At 51.0% G+C, this 21,716-nt stretch overlaps 1 protein-coding gene across 1 annotated transcript; it reads right to left on the bottom strand.

Moving 5' to 3' along the window:
* Positions 1–7,690: 7,690 nt before the first annotated feature.
* LOC135572988 (sodium/hydrogen exchanger 9B2-like) lies at positions 7,691–12,458 on the bottom strand. Its single transcript, XM_065022031.1, has 2 exons — positions 12,222–12,458; positions 7,691–8,073 (listed from the first exon to the last, which is right to left on the bottom strand). Exons 1-2 carry the CDS (start codon positions 12,391–12,393, stop codon positions 8,009–8,011), a joined length of 237 nt encoding a protein of 78 aa, XP_064878103.1. The 5' UTR covers positions 12,394–12,458; the 3' UTR covers positions 7,691–8,008.
* Between the last annotated feature and the right edge of the window lie 9,258 nt (positions 12,459–21,716).

Consider the following 21,716-nt stretch of genomic DNA (forward strand, 5'->3'; position numbering starts at 1 on the left):
AATAGACACCACTAGTCAGCTGTTTCTACCATCAGACTGCTGAATAGATACCACTAGTCAGCTGTTTCTATCATCAACCCTCAGGCTGCTGAATAGACACCACTAGTCAGCTGTTTCTACCCCCAGACCATCAGGCTGCTGAATAGACACCACTAGTCAGCTGTTTCTACCACCAGGCTGCTGAATAGACACCACTAGTCAGCTGCTTCTACCATCAGACTGCTGAATAGACACCACTAGTCAGCTGTTTCTACCCCCAGACCATCAGACTGCTGAATAGACACCACTAGTCAGCTGTTTGTACCATCAGACTGCTGAATAGACACCACTAGTCAGCTGTTTCTACCATCAGACCATCAGGCTGCTGAATAGACACCACTAGTCAGCTGTTTCTACCATCAGACCATCAGACTGCTGAATAGACACCACTAGTCAGCTGTTTCTACCCCCAGACCATCAGACTGTTGAATAGACACCACTAGTCAGCTGTTTCTACCATCAGACTGCTGAAATGACACCACTAGTCAGCTGTTTCTACCATCAGACCATCAGGCTGCTGAATAGACACCACTAGTCAGCTGTTTCTACCCCCAGACGATCAGACTGCTGAATAGACACCACTAGTCAGCTGTTTCTACCATCAGACCATCAGACTGCTGAATAGACACCACTAGTCAGCTGTTTCTACCCCCAGACAATCAGGCTGCTGAATAGACACGACTAGTCAGCTGTTTCTACCCCCAGACCATCAGGCTGCTGAATAGAAACCACTAGTCAGCTGTTTCTACCCCCAGACCATCAGGCAGCTGAATAGAAACCACTAGTCAGCTGTTTCTACCCCCAGACCATCAGGCTGCTGAATAGACACCACTAGTCAGCTGTTTCTACCCCCAGACCATCAGGCTGCTGAATAGACACCACTAGTCAGCTGTTTCTATCCCCAGACCACCAGGCTGCTGAATAGACACCACTAGTCAGCTGTTTCTATCCCCAGACCATCAGACTGCTGAATAGACACCACTAGTCAGCTGTTTCTATCCCCAGACAATCAGGCTGCTGAATAGACACCACTAGTCAGCTGTTTCTACCATCAGGCTGCTGAATAGACACCACTAGTCAGCTGTTTATACAATCAGGCTGCTGAATAGACACCACTATTCAGCTGTTTCTACCCCCAGACCATCAGGCTGCTGAATAGACACCACTATTCAGCTGTTTATACAATCAGGCTGCTGAATAGACACCACTATTCAGCTGTTTCTACCCCCAGACCATCAGGCTGCTGAATAGACACCACTATTCAGCTGTTTCTACCCCAGACCATCAGGCTGCTGAATAGAAACCACTAGTCAGCTGTTTCTACCCCCAGACCATCAGGCTGCTGAATAGACACCACTAGTCAGCTGTTTCTACCCCAGACCATCAGACTGCTGAATAGACATCACTAGTCAGCTGTTTCTACCCCCAGACCATCAGGCTGCTGAATAGACACCACTAGTCAGCTGTTTCTATCCCCAGACCACCAGGCTGCTGAATAGACACCACTAGTCAGCTGTTTCTATCCCCAGACCATCAGACTGCTGAATAGACACCACTAGTCAGCTGTTTCTATCCCCAGACAATCAGGCTGCTGAATAGACACCACTAGTCAGCTGTTTCTACCATCAGGCTGCTGAATAGACACCACTAGTCAGCTGTTTATACAATCAGGCTGCTGAATAGACACCACTATTCAGCTGTTTCTACCCCCAGACCATCAGGCTGCTGAATAGACACCACTAGTCAGCTGTTTATACAATCAGGCTGCTGAATAGACACCACAATTCAGCTGTTTCTACCCCCAGACCATCAGGCTGCTGAATAGACACCACTATTCAGCTGTTTCTACCCCCAGACCATCAGGCTGCTGAATAGAAACCACTAGTCAGCTGTTTCTACCCCCAGACCATCAGGCTGCTGAATAGAAACCACTAGTCAGCTGTTTCTACCCCCAGACCATCAGGCTGCTGAATAGACACCACTAGTCAGCTGTTTCTACCCCCAGACCATCAGGCTGCTGAATAGACACCAATAGTCAGCTGTTTCTACACCCAGACCATCAGGCTGCTGAAAATAAACCACTAGTCAGCTGTTTCTACCCCCAGACCATCAGGCTGCTGAATAGAAACCACTAGTCAGCTGTTTCTACCATCAGACCATCAGACTGCTGAATAGACACCACTAGTCAACTGTTTCTACCATCAGAACATCAGGCTGCTGAATAGACACCACTAGTCAGCTGTTTCTACCACCAGGCTGCTGAATAGACACCACTAGTCAGCTGTTTCTACCCCCAGACCATCAGGCTGCTGAATAGACACCACTAGTCAGCTGTTTCTATCCCCAGACCACCAGGCTGCTGAATAGACACCACTAGTCAGCTGTTTCTATCCCCAGACCATCAGACTGCTGAATAGACACCACTAGTCAGCTGTTTCTATCCCCAGACAATCAGGCTGCTGAATAGACACCACTAGTCAGCTGTTTCTACCATCAGGCTGCTGAATAGACACCACTAGTCAGCTGTTTATACAATCAGGCTGCTGAATAGACACCACTATTCAGCTGTTTCTACCCCCAGACCATCAGGCTGCTGAATAGACACCACTATTCAGCTGTTTATACAATCAGGCTGCTGAATAGACACCACTATTCAGCTGTTTCTACCCCCAGACCATCAGGCTGCTGAATAGACACCACTATTCAGCTGTTTCTACCCCCAGACCATCAGGCTGCTGAATAGAAACCACTAGTCAGCTGTTTCTACCCCCAGACCATCAGGCTGCTGAATAGACACCACTAGTCAGCTGTTTCTACCCCCAGACCATCAGACTGCTGAATAGACATCACTAGTCAGCTGTTTCTACCCCCAGACCATCAGGCTGCTGAATAGACACCACTAGTCAGCTGTTTCTATCCCCAGACCACCAGGCTGCTGAATAGACACCACTAGTCAGCTGTTTCTATCCCCAGACCATCAGACTGCTGAATAGACACCACTAGTCAGCTGTTTCTATCCCCAGACAATCAGGCTGCTGAATAGACACCACTAGTCAGCTGTTTCTACCATCAGGCTGCTGAATAGACACCACTAGTCAGCTGTTTATACAATCAGGCTGCTGAATAGACACCACTATTCAGCTGTTTCTACCCCCAGACCATCAGGCTGCTGAATAGACACCACTATTCAGCTGTTTATACAATCAGGCTGCTGAATAGACACCACAATTCAGCTGTTTCTACCCCCAGACCATCAGGCTGCTGAATAGACACCACTATTCAGCTGTTTCTACCCCCAGACCATCAGGCTGCTGAATAGAAACCACTAGTCAGCTGTTTCTACCCCCAGACCATCAGGCTGCTGAATAGAAACCACTAGTCAGCTGTTTCTACCCCCAGACCATCAGGCTGCTGAATAGAAACCACTAGTCAGCTGTTTCTACCCCCAGACCATCAGGCTGCTGAATAGACACCAATAGTCAGCTGTTTCTACACCCAGACCATCAGGCTGCTGAAAAGAAACCACTAGTCAGCTGTTTCTACCCCCAGACCATCAGGCTGCTGAATAGAAACCACTAGTCAGCTGTTTCTACCCCCAGACCATCAGGCTGCTGAATAGAAACCACTAGTCAGCTGTTTCTACCCCCAGACCATCAGGCTGCTGAATAGAAACCACTAGTCAGCTGTTTCTACCCCCAGACCATCAGGCTGCTGAATAGACACCAATAGTCAGCTGTTTCTACACCCAGACCATCAGGCTGCTGAAAAGAAACCACTAGTCAGCTGTTTCTACCCCCAGACCATCAGGCTGCTGAATAGAAACCACTAGTCAGCTGTTTCTACCATCAGACCATCAGACTGCTGAATAGACACCACTAGTCAACTGTTTCTACCATCAGAACATCAGGCTGCTGAATAGACACCACTAGTCAGCTGTTTCTACCACCAGGCTGCTGAATAGACACCACTAGTCAGCTGTTTCTACCCCCAGACCATCAGGCTGCTGAATAGACACCACTAGTCAGCTGTTTCTACCATCAGGCTGCTGAATAGACACCACTAGTCAGCTGTTTCTACCCCCAGACCATCAGGCTGCTGAATAGACACCACTAGTCGCTGTTTCTACCCCCAGTCCACCAGGCTGCTGAATAGACACCACTAGTCAGCTGTTTCTACCCCCAGACCATCAGGCTGCTGAATAGACACCACTAGTTAATGTTTCTACCATCAGACTGCTGAATAGACACCACTAGTCAGCTGTTTCTATCCCCAGACCATCAGACTGCTGAATAGACACCACTAGTCAGCTGTTTCTACCATCAGGCTGCTGAATAGACACCACTAGTCAGCTGTTTCTACCCCCAGACCATCAGGCTGCTGAATAGACACCACTAGTTAATGTTTCTACCATCAGACTGCTGAATAGACACCACTAGTCAGCTGTTTCTATCCCCAGACCATCAGACTGCTGAATAGACACCACTAGTCAGCTGTTTCTACCATCAGGATGCTGAATAGACACCACTAGTCAGCTGTTTCTACCATCAGACCATCAGACTGCTGAATAGACACCACTAGTCAGCTGTTTCTACCCCCAGACCATCAGGCTGCTGAATAGACACCACTAGTCAGCTGTTTCTACCCCAGACCATCAGGCTGCTGAATAGACACCACTAGTCAGCTGTTTCTACCCCCAGACCATCAGGCTGCTGAATAGAAACCACTAGTCAGCTGTTTCTACCCCCAGACCATCAGCCTCTGAATAGACACCACTAGTCAGCTGTTTCTATCCCCAGACCATCAGACTGCTGAATAAGCACCACTAGTCAGCTGTTTCTACCCCCAGACCATCAGGCTGTTGAATAGACACCAATAGTCAGCTGTTTCTACCCCCAGACCATCAGACTGCTGAATAGACACCACTAGTCAGCTGTTTCTACCCCCAGACCATCAGGCTGCTGAATAGACACCACTAGTCAGCTGTTTCTACCATCAGACTGTTGAATAGACACCACTAGTCAGCTGTTTCTACCATCAGGCTGCTGAATAGACACCACTAGTCAGCTGTTTCTACCCCCAGACCATCAGACTGTTGAATAGACACCACTAGTCAGCTGTTTCTATCCCCAGACCATCAGGCTGTTGAATAGACACCACTAGTCAGCTGTTTCTACCATCAGACCATCAGGCTGCTGAATAGACACCACTAGTCAGCTGTTTCTACCATCAGACTGCTGAATAGACACCACTAGTCAGCTGTTTCCACCATCAGACCATCAGGCTGCTGAATAGACACCACTAGTCAGCTGTTTCTAGCCCCAGGCCATCAGGCTGCTGAATAGACACCACTAGTCAGCTGTTTCTACCCCCAGACCATCAGGCTGCTGAATAGACACCACTAGTCAGCTGTTTCTACCCCCAGACCATCAGACTGCTGAATAGACACCACTAGTCAGCTGTTTCTACCCCCCAGACCATCAGGCTGCTGAATCGACACCACTAGTCAGCTGTTTCTATCCACAGACCATCAGACTGTTGAATAGACACCACTAGTCAGCTGTTTCTACCCCCAGACCATCAGGCTGCTGAATAGACACCACTAGTCAGCTGTTTCTACCATCAGACTGTTGAATAGACACCACTAGTCAGCTGTTTCTACCATCAGGCTGCTGAATAGACACCACTAGTCAGCTGTTTCTAGCCCCAGGCCATCAGGCTGCTGAATAGACACCACTAGTCAGCTGTTTCTACCATCAGACTGCTGAATAGACACCACTAGTCAGCTACCTGCTCCCCCTGTCCCCTTCCTGCCCGCCCAGATTCCTGCCCTCCCCCTTTGGACCCCCCCCCCCGCACTGTTGGAGCTCAGATCTTAAGTACTTCACTGTACACTGCAATTACATCTGTGACCATGAGCATATGACTAAATAACAATCTGAATGTGAGCATAAAACTAGGAAAAATGCACTTGAACGCCCCCCCCCAACTGGTAATTACTAGAGCGAAACTCCTCTATCATTCCTCTGACTTCTCCCACATGATGAACTGCAAGCAACAGTTAAATGCAGCAACAAAGCATTATTTATATAAATATGTCACGCCCTCATCTGTTCACCTGTCTTTGTGATTGTCTCCACCCCCCTCCAGGTGTCTCCTGTGTACTTATACAGCACCTTTCTGTTGCCAGTTCGTCTTGTTTGTCAAGCCTACCAGCTTTTGTCCTGTCAGCTCCTGTCTTTTCCAGCCTCTCTTTTTCTCCCCCTCCTGCCCCTGACCCTGACCCTGACCCTGTACCCGCCCGCCTAACCACTCTGCCTGCCCCTGACCCTGACCCTGACCCTGTACCTGCCCGCCTAACCACTCTGCCTGCCCCTGACCCTGACCCTGTACCTGCCCGCCTAACCACTCTGCCTGCCCCTGACCCTGTACCTGCCCGCCTGACCACTCTGCCTGACCCTGACCCTGTACCCGCCCCTGACCCTGACCCTGTACCTGCCCGCCTAACCACTCTGCCTGCCCCTTACCCTGACCCTGTACCCAACCCTGACCCTGACCCTGTACCCGCCCGCCTGACCACTCTGCCTGCCCCTGACCCTGATCCTGTACCTGCCCGCCTAACCACTCTGCCTGACCCTGACCCTGACCCTGTACCCGCCCTGACCCTGACCCTGTACCCACCCGCCTGACCACTCTGCCTTCCCCTGACCCTGACCTTGACCCTGTACCCACCCGCCTGACCACTCTGCCTGCCCCTGACCCTGACCCTGTACCCGCCCGCCTAACCACTCTGCCTGCCCCTGCCACTGCCCCTGACCCTGACCCTGCCCCTGCCCCTGCCCCTGCCCCTGCCCCTGCCCCTAACCCTGCCCCTGACCCTGCCCCTGACCCTGACCCTGCCCCTGACCCTTACCCTGCCCCTGCCCCTACCCTGACCCTGCCCCTGCCCCTACCCTGCCCCTGCCCCTGCCCCTACCCTGACCCTGCCCCTGCCCCTACCCTGACCCTGCCCCTGCCCCTACCCTGACCCTGCCCCTGCCCCTGCCCCTGCCCCTGACCCAGCCCCTGACCCTGCCCCTGACCCTGACCCTGCCCCTGACCCTGCCCCTGCCCCTGACCCTGCCCCTGACCCTGCCCCTGCCCCTACCCTGACCCTGACCCTGCCCCTGCCCCTGACCCAGCCCCTGACCCTGCCCCTGACCCTGCCCCTGACCCTGCCCTTGACCCTGACCCTGCCCCTGCCCCTGACCCAGCCCCTGACCCTGCCCCTGACCCTGCCCCTGACCCTGCCCCTGCCCCTGACCCTGCCCCTGCCCCTGCCCCTGACCCTGCCCCTGACCCTGCCCCTGACCCTGCCGTCCTCTACCTTTGTCTCTGTTGCTTTATTAATAAACGTTGTTACTTCAACACGGTCTGCATCTGGGTCACCTGATTCCTGATGAAGTCATTCTATTCATAAATTATTTTTAACACTGTAATTTGTTTACGATCCGTTTTGTTTATGGTTGACGCAGCTTGTTTTAGCCAATAAGTGTTCTGAACGACTTCAGAGCTTGTGAATGAACACGTGTACAAGTGCAGTAGTAGTGTCCCAGTTTCCCATTTGATAATGAATGTAGCATTTTTGCTTAATTACTAATACAATATAAACTACTTTACAAATTGTGTTTTTTTTATTCTACATTTCATACAAGATGAATACTTCTGTGAAACAACAATAAAACAAAACAATGTTTTAAAACCATTAATGTAAAGACAGTAAATACAGCCATCTATATCAGCGAAACTGTCATTATTAAATTCTGGTGAATTTCAATTATCTAAATGCCTCCTCTCCTTATCGTCCCTTCCCTTTCCTTCCCCTTCCATCTCCTCCCCTCCCCTCCCCAAGTCCTGTCCCTTTCTCCTCTCCTCTCCTCTCCTCTCCTCTCCTCTCCTCTCCTCTCCTCTCCTCTCCTCTCCTCTCCTCTCGTTATAATTTGCTCTCGAAGGTCACCATGTCTTTCTGCGGCGTCTCCGTGTCTGCCTCCAAGTCACCTGACCAGAGAGATCAACAGACATGTCAATCAAACTGACATCAACTCACAACAAGGGGTGGGGGTTGATGAGGGGTGGGGTTGATGAGGGGTGCGGGTTGATGAGGGGTGGGGGTTGATGAGGGTGGGTGTTGATGAGGGGTGGGGTGATGAGGGGTGGGGTTGATGAGGGTGGGGGTTGATGAGGGGTGGGGTTGATGAGGTGGGGGTTGATGAGGGTGGGGGTTGATGAGGGGTGATGAGGGGTTGATGAGGGGTGGGGTTGATGAGGGTGGGTGTTGATGAGGGGGGGTTGATGACGTGTGGGGGTTGATGAGGGGTGGGGGTTGATGAGGTGGGGGTTGATGAGGGGTGGGGTTGATGAGGGGTGGGGGTTGATGAGGGTGGGGTTGATGAGGGGTGGGGGTTGATGAGGTGGGGGTTGATGAGGGGTGGGGTTGATGAGGGTGGGGGTTGATGAGGGGTGGGGGTTGAGGGGTGGGGGTTGATGGGGTGGGGGTTGATGAGGGGGGGGTTGATGAGGTGGGATGAGGGGGGTTGATGAGGGGTGGGGTTGATGAGGGGGGTTGATGGGGGGGTTGATGAGGGGAGGGGTGGGGTTGATGAGGGGGGGTGGGGATTAACAAGGGGTGGGTGTTGATGAGGGGTGGGGTTGATGACGTGTGGGGTTGATGAGGGGGGGGGTGTTGATGAGGTGGGGGTTCATGACGTGTGGGGGTTGATGAGGGGTGCGGGTTGATGAGGGGTGGGGTTGATGACGGTGGGGGTTGATGAGGGGTGGGGGTTGATGACGGTGGGGTTGATGAGGGGTGGGGTTGATGAGGGTGGGGTTGATGAGGGGTGGGGGGTTGATGAGGGGTGTGAGGGGTGGGGGTTGATGAGGGGTGGGCATTGATGAGGGGTGGGGGTTGATGAGGGGTGGGGGTTGAAGAGGGTGGGGGGGTTGATGAGGGTGGGGGTTGATGAGGGGTGGGGATTAACAAGGGGTGGGTGTTGATGAGGGGGGGGTTGATGACGTGTGGGGGTTGATGAGGGATGAGGTGGGGGTTGATGAGGGGTGGGGGTTGACAGGGGGGGGTTGACAAGGGGTGGGGGTTGACAAGGGTTGGGGGTTGATGAGGGGTTGATGAGGGGTTGATGAAGGGTGGGGTTGACAAGGGTGGGGTTGATGAGGGGTGGGGTTGACAAGGGGTGGGGTTGACAAGGGTTGGGGGTTGATGAGGGGTGGGGTTGACAAGGGTGGGGGTTGATGAGGGGTGGGGGTTGACAAGGGTTGGGGGTTGATGACGGGTGGGGTTGATGAGGGGTGGGGTTGATGAGGGTGGGGTTGATGAGGGGGGGTTGATGAGGGTGGGGTTGATGAGGGGTGGGGGTTGATGAGGGTGGGGATGATGGGTGGGGGTTGATGAGGGGTGGGGGTTGATGAGTGTGGGGGTTGATGAGGGGTGGGGGTTGATGAGGGGTGGGGTTGACAAGGGGTGGGGGTTGACAAGGGTGGGGGTTGATGATGAGGGGTGGGGGGGGTTGACAAGGGGTGGGGGTTGACAAGGGTTGGGGGTTGATGAGGGGTGGGGTTGATGAGGGGTTGGGGGTTGATGAGGGGTGGGGGTTGATGACGTGGGGGGTTGATGAGGGGTGGGGTTGATGAGGGGTGGGGGGTTGATGAGGGGTGGGGGTTGATGAGGGGTGGGGGTTGATGAGGGGTGGGGTTGATGAGGGGGTTGATGAGGGGTGGGGTTGATGAGGGGTGGGGTTGATGAGGGTGGGGGTTGATGAGGGTTGGGGGTTGATGACGGTGGGGGGTTGATGAGGGGTGGGGGTTGATGAGGGGTGGGGGATGGGGTGGGGGTTGATGAGGGGTGGGGGTTGAGAGGGGTGGGGGTTGATGAGGGTGGGGGTTGATGAGGGGGTGGGGGTTGATGACGGTGGGGTTGATGGGGTGGGGTTGATGAGGGGTGGGGGATGAAAAATTGATGAGGGTGGGGGTTGATGAGGGGTTGACAAGGGGTGGGGTTGACAAGGGTTGGGGTTGGAGGGGTGGGGTTGACAAGGGATGAGGGGTGGGGTTGACAAGGGGGTTGATGAGGGGTGGGGTTGACAAGGGTTGGGGGGTTGATGATGGGTGGGGGTTGACAAGGGTTGGGGGTTGATGAGGGTGGGGGTTGATGAGGGGTGGGGTTGATGAGGGGTGGGGTGATGAGGGTTGGGGTTGATGAGGGGGGGTTGGGGGTTGATGAGTGGGGGGTTGATGATGGGTGGGGATGATGACGTGTGGGGGGTTGATGAGGGGTGGGGGGTTGATGGTGGATGATGACGTGTGGGGTTGATGAGTTGATGAGGGTGGGGGTTGATGAGGGTGGGGTTGACAAGGGGTGACAAGGGGTGGGGGTTGACAAGGGTGGGGGTTGATGAGGGGTGGGGGTTGACAAGGGGTGGGGTTGACAAGGGTTGGGGGTTGATGAGGGGTGGGGTTGATGAAGGGTTGGGGTTGATGACGTGTGGGGGTTGATGAGGGGTGGGGGTTGATGAGGGGTGGGGTTCATGAGGCGTGGGGCTGGGGTTGATGATGAGGGGTGGGGGTTGATGAGGGTGGGGATTGATGAGGGGGGGGTGTTGATGAGGGTGGGGGTTGATGACAAGTGTAGGGGGGGTTGATGAGGGGTGGGGGTTGATGACGTGTAAACATGAGGTGGGGGTGTTGATGAGGGGTGGGGGGTTGATGAGAGTGGGGATTGATGAGGTGGGGGGTTGGGGGTTGATGAGGAGGGTGGGTGTTGATGAGTGTGGGGGTTGGGTTGATGAGGGTGGGGTTGATGAGGGGGGGTGGAGGGGTGGGGTTGATGAGGGGGGTGGGGGTGGGGAACAAGGGTGGGTGTAGATGAGGGTGGGGGTTGATGACGTGTGGGGGTTGATGAGGGGTGGGGGTTGATGAGGGGTGGGGTTGATGAGGGTTGACATGGGGGGTTGACAACGGGTTGGGGGTTGATGAGGGGTGGGGGTTGATGAGGGGTGGGGGTTGACAAGGGTGGGGTTGACAAGGGTTGGGGTTGATGAGGGGTGGGGTTGACAAGGTTGGGGGTTGATGAAAGGAGGTGGGGGTTGACAAGGTGGGGTTGATGGGTTGGGGGTTGACAAGGTGGGGGTTGACAAGGGTTGGGGGTTGATGAGGGTGGGGGTTGACAAGGGTTGGGGGTTGATGAGGGTGGGGTTGACAAGGGTTGGGGGTTGACAAGGGGTTGATGGGGGTGGGGTTGAGGGGGTGGGGGTTGATGGCGTGAGGGGTTGGGGTAACGAAGGTTGGGGGTTGATGACGGTGGGGTTGATGAGGGGTGGGGTTGGAGGGATGATGAGGCGTGGGGGTTGATGAGGGGTGGGGGTTGATGAGGTGTGGGGGTTGATGAGGGTGGGGGGTTGATGACGGTGGGGTTGATGAGGGTGGGGGTTGACAAGGGGTGGGGGTTGACAAAGGGGTGGGGTTGACAAGAGGGTGGGGGTTGATGAGGGTGGGGTTGACAAGGGTGGGGTTGACAAGGGTTGGGGTTGATGGGTGGGGTTGACAAGGTTGGGGTTGATGGGTGGGGGTTGACAAGGGTTGGGGGTTGATGAGGGTGGGGTTGACAAGGCTTGGGGGTTGATGACCTGGGGTTGACAAGGGTTGGGGGTTGTCGAGGGGTGGGGGTTGATGACATGTGGGGTTGATGAGGGGTGGGGGTTGATGAGAGGTGGGGGTTGATGAGGCGTGGGGGTTGATGAGGCGTGGGGGTTGACTAACATTATTATAGAGATATACTGACTCCACCAGACTGACATTATCTCACTCAACAGAAGGAGACACAAAGAGTGTGTTTAGGCTTAGAGAGTGACAGTGGGTTCGAACAACATAAACACTATGTATGTGTCCCCAATGGAACCATTTCCCTATGTGCCCTGGTCAAAAGTAGTGCACTAGATCTGGTATAGGGTGCCACTTGGGACTCATTTGCAGTGTGCTGAAAACACTGGTACTGGAATGGACAGGTCATAGCTACAGGGTGTGTCCCTGTTGTAATACACACTTACGTCTTAGGGTGTGTTTGTGAGTTCATACCTACTTGCCTGGCTGCTTAAGTGTGTATTTCGCTGTCTATACTCGTGTGTGCGTACACTCACCCTCTTTCCTGTCTGCGTGTGTGTCCTCCGGGTGTCTGGTCAGCAGTCTGGGCCCTGCCAGGCCGATCCCCAGGGCTCCTATAGGTGCTGTAGTGAGGATGGCCAGAACAGCCACAGTCAGAACATCCAGACCGTACTTCACCAGAACCTCATCCCCCGACACACGGGCCATGTCCAAGGCTTTAGAACCTATCGCTGCCTAGAACCCAACAGAACCAGTTAGAATGATTTAGATACCCAGATCTAGAACCAAATACCCCCCTACACGGGCCATGTCCAAGGCTGTAGAACCTATCGCTGCCTAGAACCCAACAAAACCAACAGAATGATTTAGATACCCAGATCTAGAACCAAATACCCCTCTACACGGGCCATGTCCAAGGCTTTAGAACCTAATAGCAGACTGGAGTAAATTGAACCCAATAAAACCTTTTAGAAACCAGATAATCAGAACCTTGGATAGCTCAGTCTTAATGTTTAGTTTAGTTTGATTTATTTTAGTTTAAAAATGTTAATTAACAGACATAGAGAAATACAGTGATTGTAAGGCCCTTCCCAACAACACAGAGAGACAACAGGTGTAGAATAACAGATGAATAGTTACTGACAGGCCCTTCCCAACAACACAGAGAGACAACAGGTATAGAATAACAGATGAATAGTTACTGACAGGCCCTTCCCAACAACACAGAGAGACAACAGGTGTAGTAGAATAACAGATGAATAGTTACTGACAGGCCCTTCCCAACAACACAGAGAGACAACAGGAGTAGAATAACAGATGAATAGTTACTGACAGGCCCTTCCCAACAACACAGAGAGACAACAGGTGTAGTAGAATAACAGATGAATAGTTACTGACAGGCCCTTCCCAACAACACAGAGAGACAACAGCTGTAGTAGAATAACAGATGAATAGTTACTGACAGGCCCTTCCCAACAACACAGAGAGACAACAGGTGTAGTAGAATAACAGATGAATAGTTACTGACAGGCCCTTCCCAACAACACAGAGAGACAACAGGTGTAGAATAACAGATGAATAGTTACTGACAGGCCCTTCCCAAAAACACAGAGAGACAACAGGTGTAGAATAACAGATGAATAGTTACTGACAGGCCCTTCCCAACAACACAGAGAGACAACAGGTGTAGTAGAATAACAGATGAATAGTTACTGACAGGCCCTTCCCAACAACACAGAGAGACAACAGCTGTAGAATAACAGATGAATAGTTACTGACAGGCCCTTCCCAACAACACAGAGAGACAACAGGTGTAGTAGAATAACAGATGAATAGTTACTGACAGGCCCTTCCCAACAACACAGAGAGACAACAGCTGTAGAATAACAGATGAATAGTTACTGACAGGCCCTTCCCAACAACACAGAGAGACAACAGGTGTAGTAGAATAACAGATGAATAGTTACTGACAGGCCCTTCCCAACAACACAGAGAGACAACAGGTGTAGTAGAATAACAGATGAATAGTTACTGACAGGCCCTTCCCAACAACACAGAGAGACAACAGGTGTAGTAGAATAACAGATGAATAGTTACTGACAGGCCCTTCCCAACAACACAGAGAGAAAAAAGATAAATAGCAGGTTTTTACAAATTGATAAATAAGAACATGAGGATAAAATACTAAATAATGAGTAACCTGGTTGTAAGAACTGGATATCAGTACCGAGTCCAGAGGTACGAAGTCATTGAAGAAGATGCATATTCAGTACCGAGTCCAGAGGTACGAAGTCATCGAAGAAGATGCATATTCAGTACCGAGTCCAGAGGTACTAAGTCATTGAAGAAGATGCATATTCAGTACCGAGTCCAGAGGTACGAAGTCATTGAAGAAGATGCATAGTCAGTACCGAGTCCAGAGGTACGAAGTCATTGAAGAAGATGCATATTCAGTACCGAGTCCAGAGGTACGAAGTCATTGAAGAAGATGCATATTCAGTACCGAGTCCAGAGGTACGAAGTCATTGAAGAAGATGCATATTCAGTACCGAGTCCAGAGGTACGAAGTCATCGAAGAAGATGCATATTCAGTACCGAGTCCAGAGGTACGAAGTCATCGAAGAAGATGCATATTCAGTACCGAGTCCAGAGGTACGAAGTCATTGAAGAAGATGCATATTCAGTACCGAGTCCAGAGGTACGAAGTCATTGAAGAAGATGCATATTCAGTACCGAATCCAGAGGTACGAAGTCATTGAAGAAGATGCATATTCAGTACCGAGTCCAGAGGTACGAAGTCATTGAAGAAGATGCATATTCAGTACCGAGTCCAGAGGTACGAAGTCATTGAAGAAGATGCATATTCAGTACCGAGTCCAGAGGTACGAAGTCATTGAAGAAGATGCATATTCAGTACCGAGTCCAGAGGTACGAAGTCATTGAAGAAGATGCATATTCAGTACCGAGTCCAGAGGTACGAAGTCATTGAAGAAGATGCATATTCAGTACCGAGTCCAGAGGTACGAAGTCATTGAAGAAGATGCATATTCAGTACCGAGTCCAGAGGTACGAAGTCATTGAAGAAGATGCATATTCAGTACCGAGTCAGAGGTACGAAGTCATTGAAGAAGATGCATATTCAGTACCGAGTCCAGAGGTACGAAGTCATTGAAGAAGATGCATATTCAGTACCGAGTCCAGAGGTACGAAGTCATTGAAGAAGATGCATATTCAGTACCGAGTCCAGAGGTACGAAGTCATTGAAGAAGATGCATATTCAGTGCATTCGGTAAGTATTCAGACCCTTTGCTATGAGACTGTAAATTGAGCTCAGGTGCATCATGATTCCATTGATCATCCTTGAGATGTTTCTACTACCAGATTGGAGTCCACCTGTGGTAAATTCAATTGATTGGACATGATTTGGAAAGGAACACACGTGTCTATATAAGGTCCCACAGTTGACAGTGCATGTCAGAGCAAAAACCAACCCATGAGGTCGAATGAATTGTCCATAGAATTGTGTCGAGGCACAGATCTGGGGAAGGGTACCAAAAAATATCTGCAGCATTGAAGGTCCCCAAGAACACAGTGGCCTCCATCATTCTTAAATGGAAGAAGTTTGGAACCACCAAGACTCTTCCTAGATCTGGCCGCCCGGCCAAACTGAGCAATCAGGAGAGAAGGAACCCGATGGTCACTCTGACAGAGCTCCAAAGTTACTCTGTGGAGATGGGAGAACCTTCCAGAAGGACAACCATCTCTGCAGCACTCCACCAATCAGGCCTTTATGGTAGGGTGGCCAGACGGAAGCAACTCCTCAGTAGAAAGCACATGACAGCCCACTTGGAGTTTGCCAAAAGGCACCTAAAGGACTCTCAGACCATGAGAAACAAGATTCTCTGGTCTGATGAAACCAAGATCGAACTCTATGGCCTGAATGCCAAGGGTCACGTCTGGAGGAAACCTGGCAACATCCCTATGGTGAAGCATGGTGGTGGCAGCATCAAGCTGTAGGGATGTTTTTCAGAGACAGGGACTGGGAGACTAGTCAGGATCGAGGGAAAGATGAACGGAGCAAAGTACAGAGAGATCCTTGATGAAAACATGCTCCAGAGCGCTCAGGACCTCAGACTGGGGCGAAGGTTCACCTTCCAAAAGGACAACGACCCTAAGCACACAGCCAAGACAACGCAGGAGTGGTATCGCTGAATGTTCTTGAGTGGCCCAGCCAGAGCCCAGATTAGAACCCAATTGAAAATCTCTGGAGAGATCTGCAAATAGCTGTGCAGCGACGCTCCCCATCCAACCTGACAGAGATTGAGAGGATCTGCAGAGAAGAATGGGAGAAACTCCCCAAATACAGGTGTACTAAGGATCTAGCGTCATACTCAAGAAGACTCGAGGCTGTAATCGCTGCCAAAGGTGCTTCAACAAAGAGTGCAAATACTTATGTAAAGGTAATATTTCATTTTTATAAAAAAAAAATGTGTTATCAAATTATGGGGCTTTGTGTGTAAATTGATGAGGTAAAAAAAAACTATAAAATCAATTTTAGAATAAGGCTGTAAATTAACAAAATGTGGAAAATGTCAAAGGGTCTGAACACTTTTGAATGCCCTGTAGGTGTCTATACAAAAGTATGTGGACACCACTTCAAATTAGTGGATTCTGCTATTTCAGCCCGTTGCTGTCAGGGGTATAACATCTAGCACACAGCCATGCAATCTCCATAGACAAAACCTGTTAGTAGAATGGCCTTACTGAAGAGTCTCAGTGACTTTCAGCGTGACAAGTTGACAAGCTGTAGGATGCCATCTTTCCAACAAGTCAGTTTCTGCCCTGCTAGAGCTGCGCAAGGTCAACCGTAGGGTCTGTTACTGTTATCCGTAAGGAGCATCTACACCCCAACACAGTGGGTAAATACACACTACTAACACTACAGGTCAACCCTAAGGAGCATCTACACCCCAACACAGTGGGTAAATACACACTACTAACACTACGGGTCAACCCTAAGGAGCATCTACACCCCAACACAGTGGGTAAATACACACTACTAACACTACGGGTCAACCCTAAGGAGCATCTACACCCCAACACAGTGGGTAAATACACACTACTAACACTACGGGTCAACCGTAAGGAGCATCTACACCCCAACACAGTGGGTAAATACACACTACTAACACTACGGGTCAACCCTAAGGAGCATCTACACCCCAACACAGTGGGTAAATACACACTACTAACACTACGGGTCAACCATAAGGAGCATCTACACCCCAACACAGTGGGTAAATACACACTACTAACACTACGGGTCAACCGTAAGGTCTGTTATTGTGAAGTGGAAACGTCTAAGAGTTACAATGGCTCAACCGCAAGCGTAAAGAACGGGACCGCCGAATGCTGAGGCGCGTCGTCCTCGGTTGCAACACTACTGAGTCCCAAACTGCCTCGGGAAGCAAAGTCAGCACAATAACTGTTCGCTGGGGTTTCCACGGCTGAGCTGACGCACACAAGCCTAACATCACCATGTGCAATGCTAAGCGTCGGCTGGAGTGTTGTAAAGCTCACCACCATTGGACTCTGGAGCAGTGGAAATGTGTTCTCTGGAGTGATGAATCACACTTCACCATCTGGCATTCCCATGTGTAACAGTATAACTTTAGACCGTCCCCTCGCCCATAGCCGGGCGCAAACCAGGGACCCTCTGCACGCATCAACAACAGTCACCCACGAAGCATCGTTACCCATCGCTCCACAAAAGCCGCGGCATCGCCATATTAATGCCCGTGAGTTTAGAATGAGATGTACAGATAACTAGGACTGACAGATATTAAACAGTAGCTGCAGCATATATGGTCAATGCAGACAGACCGCTATTAGGTTAACTATTTAACGAACTGTTTAGAGGTATCTTATGACTGATCAGGGATGTGGTCTGTTGTGGCCCTCTAGTGGGCAGATGGGTGTACAGGGATGTGGTCTGTTGTGGCCCTCTAGTGGGCAGATGGGTGTACAGGGATGTGGTCTGTTGTGGCCCTCTAGTGGGCAGATGGTGTACAGGGATGTGGTCTGTTGTGGCCCTCTAGTGGGCAGATGGTGTACAGGGATGTGGTCTGTTGTGGCCCTCTAGTGGGCAGATGGTGTTCAGGGATCTGGCCTGTTGTGGCCCTCTAGTGGGCAGATGGTGTACAGGGATGTGGTCTGTTGTGGCCCTCTAGTGGGCAGATGGTGTACAGGGATGTGGTCTGTTGTGGCCCTCTAGTGGGCAGATGGTGATCAGGGATGTGGTCTGTTGTGGCCCTCTAGTGGGCAGATGGTGTACAGGGATGTGGTCTGTTGTGGCCCCTAGTGGGCAGATGGTGTACAGGGATGTGGTCTGTTGTGGCCCTCTAGTGGGCAGATGGTGATCAGGATGTGGTCTGTTGTGGCCCTCAGTGGGCAGATGGTGTACAGGGATGTGGTCTGTTGTGGCCCTCTAGTGGGCAGATGGTGATCAGGGATGTGGTCTGTTGTGGCCCCTCTAGTGGGCAGATGGTGATCAGGGATGTGGTCTGTTGTGGCCCTCTAGTGGGCAGATGGTGATGCAGGATGTGGCCTGTTGTGGCCTCTAGTGGGCAGATGGGTGATCAGGGATGTGGCCTGTTGTGGCCCTCTAGTGGGCAGATGGTGTACAGGGATGTGATCTGTTGTGGCCCTCTAGTGGGCAGATGGTGTATCAGGGATGGGTCTGTTGTGGCCCTCTAGTGGGCAGATGGTGATCAGGATGTGGCCTGTTGTGGCCCTCTAGTGGGCAGATGGGTGATCAGGATCTGGCCTGTTGTGGCCCCTCTAGTGGGCAGATGGTGTACAGGGATGTGGCCTGTTGTGGCCCTCTAGTGGGCAGATGGTGTACAGGGATGTGGCCTGTTGTGGCCCTCTAGTGGGCAGATGGTGTTCAGGGATCTGGCCTGTTGTGGCCCTCTAGTGGGCAGATGGTGTACAGGGATGTGGTCTGTTGTGGCCCTCTAGTGGGCAGATGGGTGTACAGGGATGTGGTCTGTTGTGGCCCTCTAGTGGGCAGATGGTGTACAGGGATGTGGTCTGTTGTGGCCCTCTAGTGGGCAGATGGTGTACAGGGATGTGGTCTGTTGTGGCCCTCTAGTGGGCAGATGGTGTTCAGGGATCTGGCCTGTTGTGGCCCTCTAGTGGGCAGATGGTGTACAGGGATGTGGTCTGTTGTGGCCCTCTAGTGGGCAGATGGTGTACAGGGATGTGGTCTGTTGTGGCCCTCTAGTGGGCAGATGGTGATCAGGGATGTGGTCTGTTGTGGCCCTCTAGTGGGCAGATGGTGTACAGGGATGTGGTCTGTTGTGGCCCTCTAGTGGGCAGATGGTGTACAGGGATGTGGTCTGTTGTGGCCCTCTAGTGGGCAGATGGTGATCAGGGATGTGGTCTGTTGTGGCCCTCTAGTGGGCAGATGGTGTACAGGGATGTGGTCTGTTGTGGCCCTCTAGTGGGCAGATGGTGATCAGGGATGTGGTCTGTTGTGGCCCTCTAGTGGGCAGATGGTGATCAGGGATGTGGTCTGTTGTGGCCCTCTAGTGGGCAGATGGTGATCAGGGATGTGGCCTGTTGTGGCCCTCTAGTGGGCAGATGGTGATCAGGGATGTGGCCTGTTGTGGCCCTCTAGTGGGCAGATGGTGTACAGGGATGTGATCTGTTGTGGCCCTCTAGTGGGCAGATGGTGTACAGGGATGTGGTCTGTTGTGGCCCTCTAGTGGGCAGATGGTGATCAGGGATGTGGCCTGTTGTGGCCCTCTAGTGGGCAGATGGTGATCAGGGATCTGGCCTGTTGTGGCCCTCTAGTGGGCAGATGGTGTACAGGGATGTGGCCTGTTGTGGCCCTCTAGTGGGCAGATGGTGTACAGGGATGTGGCCTGTTGTGGCCCTCTAGTGGGCAGATGGTGTTCAGGGATCTGGCCTGTTGTGGCCCTCTAGTGGGCAGATGGTGTTCAGGGATCTGGCCTGTTGTGGCCCTCTAGTGGGCAGATGGTGTACAGGGATGTGGCCTGTTGTGGCCCTCTAGTGGGCAGATGGTGTACAGGGATGTGGTCTGTTGTGGCCCTCTAGTGGGCAGATGGTGTACAGGGATGTGGTCTGTTGTGGCCCTCTAGTGGGCAGATGGTGATCAGGGATGTGGTCTGTTGTGGCCCTCTAGTGGGCAGATGGTGTGATCCAGGGATGTGGCCTGTTGTGGCCCTCTAGTGGGCAGATGGTGGCCTGGGATGTGGCCTGTTGTGGCCCTCTAGTGGGCAGATGGTGTTCAGGGATCTGGCCTGTTGTGGCCCTCTAGTGGGCAGATGGTGTTCAGGGATGTGGCCTGTTGTGGCCCTCTAGTGGGCAGATGGTGTTCAGGGATCTGGCCTGTTGTGGCCCTCTAGTGGGCAGATGGTGTTCAGGGATCTGGCCTGTTGTGGCCCTCTAGTGGGCAGATGGTGTTCAGGGATCTGGCCTGTTGTGGCCCTCTAGTGGGCAGATGGTGATAAGGGATGTGTTCTAATCCTGTTGTGGCCCTCTAGTGGGCAGATGGTGTACAGGGATCTGGCCTGTTGTGGCCCTCTAGTGGGCAGATGATGTTCAGGGATGTGGTCTGTTGTGGCCCTCTAGTGGGCAGATGGTGAACAGGGATGTGGTCTGTTGTGGCCCTCTAGTGGACAGATGGTGCAGCAAGTTTGGCAAAACAATATGAAAAAAAACAGAGCAAAATATATAAACAGCTTATCTTTTCCTGTTCTGTAGTTCTAATTCACCTGTAGTTCTAATTCACCTGTAGTTCTAATAGACCTGTAGTTCTAATTCACCTGTAGTTCTAATAGACCTGTAGTTCAAGGGCAGATGGTGTAGGGATCTAATTCACCTGTAGTTCTAATAGACCTGTAGTTATAAGTCACCTGTAGTTCTAATAAAGCTGTAGTTCTAATATACCTGTAGTTCTAATTCACCTGTAGTTCTAATAGATCTGTAGTTCTAATTCACCTGTAGTTCTAATTCACCTGTAGTTCTAATTCACCTGTAGTTCTAATAGACCGGTAGTTCTAATTCACCTGTAGTTCTAATAGACCTGTAGTTCAAGGAGACCTGTAGTTCTAATTCACCTGTAGTTCTAATAGACCCGTAGTTCTAATAGACCTGTAGTTCTAATTCACCTGTAGTTCTAATAGTCCTGTAGTTCTAATTCACCTGTAGGTCTAATAGACCTGTAGTTCTAATTCACCTGTAGTTCTAATAGACCTGTAGTTCTAATATACCTGTAGTTCTAATTCACCTGTAGTTCTAATATACCTGTAGTTCTAATTCACCTGTAGTTCGAATAGACCTGTAGTTCTAATAGACCTGTAGTTCTAATAGACCTGTAGTTCTAATTCACCTGTAGTTCTAATAGACCTGTAGTTCTAATAGACCTGTAGTTCTAATTCACCTGTAGTTCTAATATACCTGTAGTTCTAATAGACCTGTAGTTCTAATAGACCTGTTCAGGGATCTGGCCTGTTGTGGTTCTATAGACCTGTAGTTCTAATAGACCTGTAGTTCTAATTCACCTGTAGTTCTAATAGACCTGTACAGGGATAATTCACTGTTGTAGTTTCTCTAGTGGGCAGACCTGTTGGATGTTCTGTTGGCACCTGTAGTTCTAATAGACCTGTAGTTATAATTCACCTGTAGTTCTAGTGGACAGATGGTGTTATAATTTCACCTGTTAGTTCTAATAGACAGTGCAAAATAATAGACCTGTAGTTCTAATTCACCTGTAGTTCTAATATACCTGTAGTTCTAAATCACCTGTAGTTCTAATAGACCTGTAGTTATAATTCACCTGTAGTTCTAATAAAGCTGTAGTTCTAATAGACCTGTAGTTCTAATTCACCTGTAGTTCTAATAGACCTGTAGTTATAATTCACCTGTAGTTCTAATAGACCTGTAGTTCTAACAGACTAGTACTGTAGTTCTAATTCACCTGTAGTTCTATAAACTGTTCTAAT

The sequence above is a fragment of the Oncorhynchus nerka genome, linkage group LG8 (genome assembly GCF_034236695.1).
Source record: "Oncorhynchus nerka isolate Pitt River linkage group LG8, Oner_Uvic_2.0, whole genome shotgun sequence".
NCBI lineage: Eukaryota > Metazoa > Chordata > Actinopteri > Salmoniformes > Salmonidae > Oncorhynchus > Oncorhynchus nerka.